This window comes from Cibotium barometz, chromosome 23 (genome assembly GCF_041138505.1).
Source record: "Cibotium barometz isolate CiBa-2024 chromosome 23, ASM4113850v1, whole genome shotgun sequence".
Taxonomy (NCBI): domain Eukaryota; kingdom Viridiplantae; phylum Streptophyta; class Polypodiopsida; order Cyatheales; family Cibotiaceae; genus Cibotium; species Cibotium barometz.
The window spans coordinates 35972-38977 of record NC_141068.1 but is presented as its reverse complement, the minus strand read 5'-3'; the positions used below and the strand labels follow the sequence as shown (position 1 = coordinate 38977).

The 3006-nt window shown below is 44.6% G+C and overlaps 1 protein-coding gene across 1 annotated transcript; it reads right to left on the bottom strand.

Moving 5' to 3' along the window:
- Nucleotides 1-876: 876 nt before the first annotated feature.
- On the bottom strand, nt 877-2797 carry LOC147625509 (uncharacterized). Its single transcript, XM_086816990.1, has 5 exons — nt 2203-2797; nt 2031-2082; nt 1769-1894; nt 1445-1658; nt 877-1095 (listed from the first exon to the last, which is right to left on the bottom strand). Exons 1-5 carry the CDS (start codon nt 2795-2797, stop codon nt 877-879), a joined length of 1206 nt encoding a protein of 401 aa, XP_086673116.1.
- Between the last annotated feature and the right edge of the window lie 209 nt (nt 2798-3006).

Sequence of the window (3006 nt, the reverse complement as noted above, 5' to 3'; positions counted from 1 at the left end):
CCATGTTCGGGTCACTGAGATCCAACAAAGACTCGGATGACTCCCTAATCACCTCCACCTCTGCCTCTTCTGTAGTAGGCACCGCATCAATCGACGGATATGACATTGGGCATCCGCACCTCAGCCTCACTCTTTACTTTCCCTAGCGTAGTCGTCCTCGTCTCGACAGTGATGAGCTGGCGGCAGGAACACTCGACCCTCTTGTTTTCACCATCTCCAGCTCTGCGAGTTGGGCACAAAGCTTGTTTAGGTGCTCTAAGCCACTGGTGGTCTGCATGTCGAACAAGTGGAGCCTTAACATGTACAAATGTGGACCGTGAAATGACTGAATGACTAAAGTTGAAAACTAATTGTAACAGAATCGCCCCCCGTACTTATGATTGCTCACTTTCATGGCAATCTTTTGATGTGCCACCACTAAGTGTGAATCTGTAAAGCTAACCGCCCTTTCTGAAACTCCTTTGCCCGTGGCATTTCTGACTCGTCCACCTTCCGACTTCTTGAGATCCCGTAATCCACCTCTTGAATCCTTCCCACAAATATCTTGAGCCGGAATCCATTAACCAATTTTGGAACATCCGTGCCAAAGTAATCCTGAAGGCGAAATGTCCCCTGCCCGAGATCTTGAACAATCTGATATGGCCCTATATACCATAGCTTTAGTTTCCCGGGATGTGGACCCATCTTCGATTTATAGACCATTACCCAATCTCCCTCTTGGAACACTTTAAACTTAACTTGCCTATTCACCCAAGCCTGCCTCCTTTTCTACATGATTTCCGTCGTATAGGCGCTTATAAGCCTATCCTCTTCTAGCTGTAAAAGCTCATCGCTTTGTGCCCCCAATGATGCTTAAGGAATCAACATGTGCTCTACTCAGATCCTCAAGCTTGGCACTAAAAACTCCATCGGAACCACAACTTCCATCCCATAGACCAATCGGAACGGGGTCATGGCCATAGCTACCTTGTATGCCATCGTGAACGACCATAAGGCCGATTCCAACTTGTCAACTCTGTCGTTCTTACTGTTAGCTACAATCTTTTTCAATATCCGAAGTAGCACCTTATTTGAGCTTTCAACCTGTCCGTTTGCCTGTGGATGATATGGTGTAGACTTTTTGTGGACCATCAAATGTGTAGTTGACTCCTCAATATATAGTAGCATAATTCAAAAAGTGAGTACCCTAATCTGAAACAAGCTCTATTGGGCATCCAAACCTTGCCATGATATTCTTATAAAGGAACCTAGCAACACTTGTGGCCTTGTTGTCCCTTAATGCTACTGCCTCCACCCATTTACTGGCATAATCCATGGCCACCAAAATGTACATGCTCCCTGTCCGCCCTATTGGCCCTATGAAATCAAAACCCCATTTTTTAAAAGGTTCTAGTGGTAGAACTAGATGATTCGACATCCAATCCAATGGCTCGGGCTGTCTGACTTTCTGGCACTGGATGCACCCCTTCACATAAGCATGAGCATCTCTCAAGACTGAGGGCCACCACAGCCCGGCCTGCAATATCTTCCTGCCTATAATCTCCCCGGAAAAATGTCCTCCAGATCTCCATAATGGGCCTCTCTCAACATGGCATTCTGTTCTTCCTCTGGGACACACCTCCGAATAATCTAATCTATACCCCGCCTGTAAAGTGCACCTGCTATCACCGAAAATGGTCTGCTTCTTAACACAAACTTCCTTCTTTGATCTACTTCTAATTGCATTGGTAATGCCCCATCTGTAAGATACATTAGTAGCTATTTGTACCATCCGTCCACGGATTCGACTTGAGTGTTAAAGATCCAGGTATCCGATAGCTCATCAGAGATGCCCTCTGTTGGTTCCCCACTTTCCAATCGGCTCAGAAAATTTGCCAAATTGCATGCAGTCGGCCTGGTGTATGTATGATAAGAAAATCAAACTCTTAGAGTAATAGCATCCATCTTGCCAACCTACCTACCAGCTGTGGCTTGCTAACCAGATACATCAACGCCTGATGATCCACATGAAAAATTACTCTATTACCCACCCAGCAGATAGTGGTGGAACTTCCGCACTCCATAGCCTCCCGTTCCATGACCCTGTAATTCCGCTCGACATAAGTCATCAATTTGCTTGCATAGTAAATCGGCCTGAACCATCCTTGCCACTTTTCTTGCATCAAAACCACCCCTACGGCAATATCCGATGCATCGACAAACACATGAAATGGCAATTCCAAATCTGGAGGTTGTAGTATTGGAGCCACAAAACTAGCATTTTCTCCAGAGCCTGAGATGACTTGTGTTGGGTTTGCCCCCACACAAATTCTATATCCTTCTTGGTTAAATGTGAGAGAGGTGCCAGAATATTTGCTAGGTAATGCAAATTCCTCCCATGCCATTTGATTTTCCCAATGAGCCTCTGGAGCTCCTTAATATTCCCTAGCACAGGCACTTTCTGAATGACTTCTATTTTGTCCCCATCTATGGAAATTCCCTCAGCTGAAATGACATGGCCAAGCAACTTTCCCCTTCTTACAGCAATAGCACACTTAAAAGGATTTAGGGACATTCTGAACATCCTACACCATGTGAAACACTTCCTTAAATGCTCTAGGTGATCTTCTTTATCCCCAAAAACATAGAAATTATCCATAAAGACTCTCATGAAGTCCACCAAGTAAGGCTCAAAATCTTTGTTCGCTACCTTCGAGTATTCTTGAGGCCCGTTCTTTAATCCAAAACTCATAACCATGTAGGCAAATGTGCCCCACTCTGTTATAAATGCTATCGGAATATCCTCCTTAGCTATCATGATTCGATTATATCTTGAAAATCCATCCAGAAAACTATACACCTCCTTCCTTGCAACCTCATCAAGCAATGTATCAATAAAGGGTAGAGGGAATGGGTCAGCAATTGTAGCCACATTTAACTTCCTGTAATCCACGCAAATCCAAAGAGCTGGACTTTTTTGGGACTATGACAATCGAGGATAACCACTCCGCTAATTCCACCAGTTTG

Excerpts from the sequence above, each read along its gene's own strand:
- LOC147625509 (XM_086816990.1), bottom strand. The coding sequence starts at position 2,797 with ATGATAGCTAAGGAGGATATTCCGATAGCATTTATAACAGAGTGGGGC. Across the intron at positions 2,083-2,202 it reads TTGGAATTGCCATTTCATGT|GGTCATGGAACGGGAGGCTA; the intron begins GTTTGTCGATGC and ends GCGGAATTACAG. Across the intron at positions 1,659-1,768 it reads GTCGAATCCGTGGACGGATG|GTGCACTTTACAGGCGGGGT; the intron begins GTACAAATAGCT and ends CGGTGATAGCAG.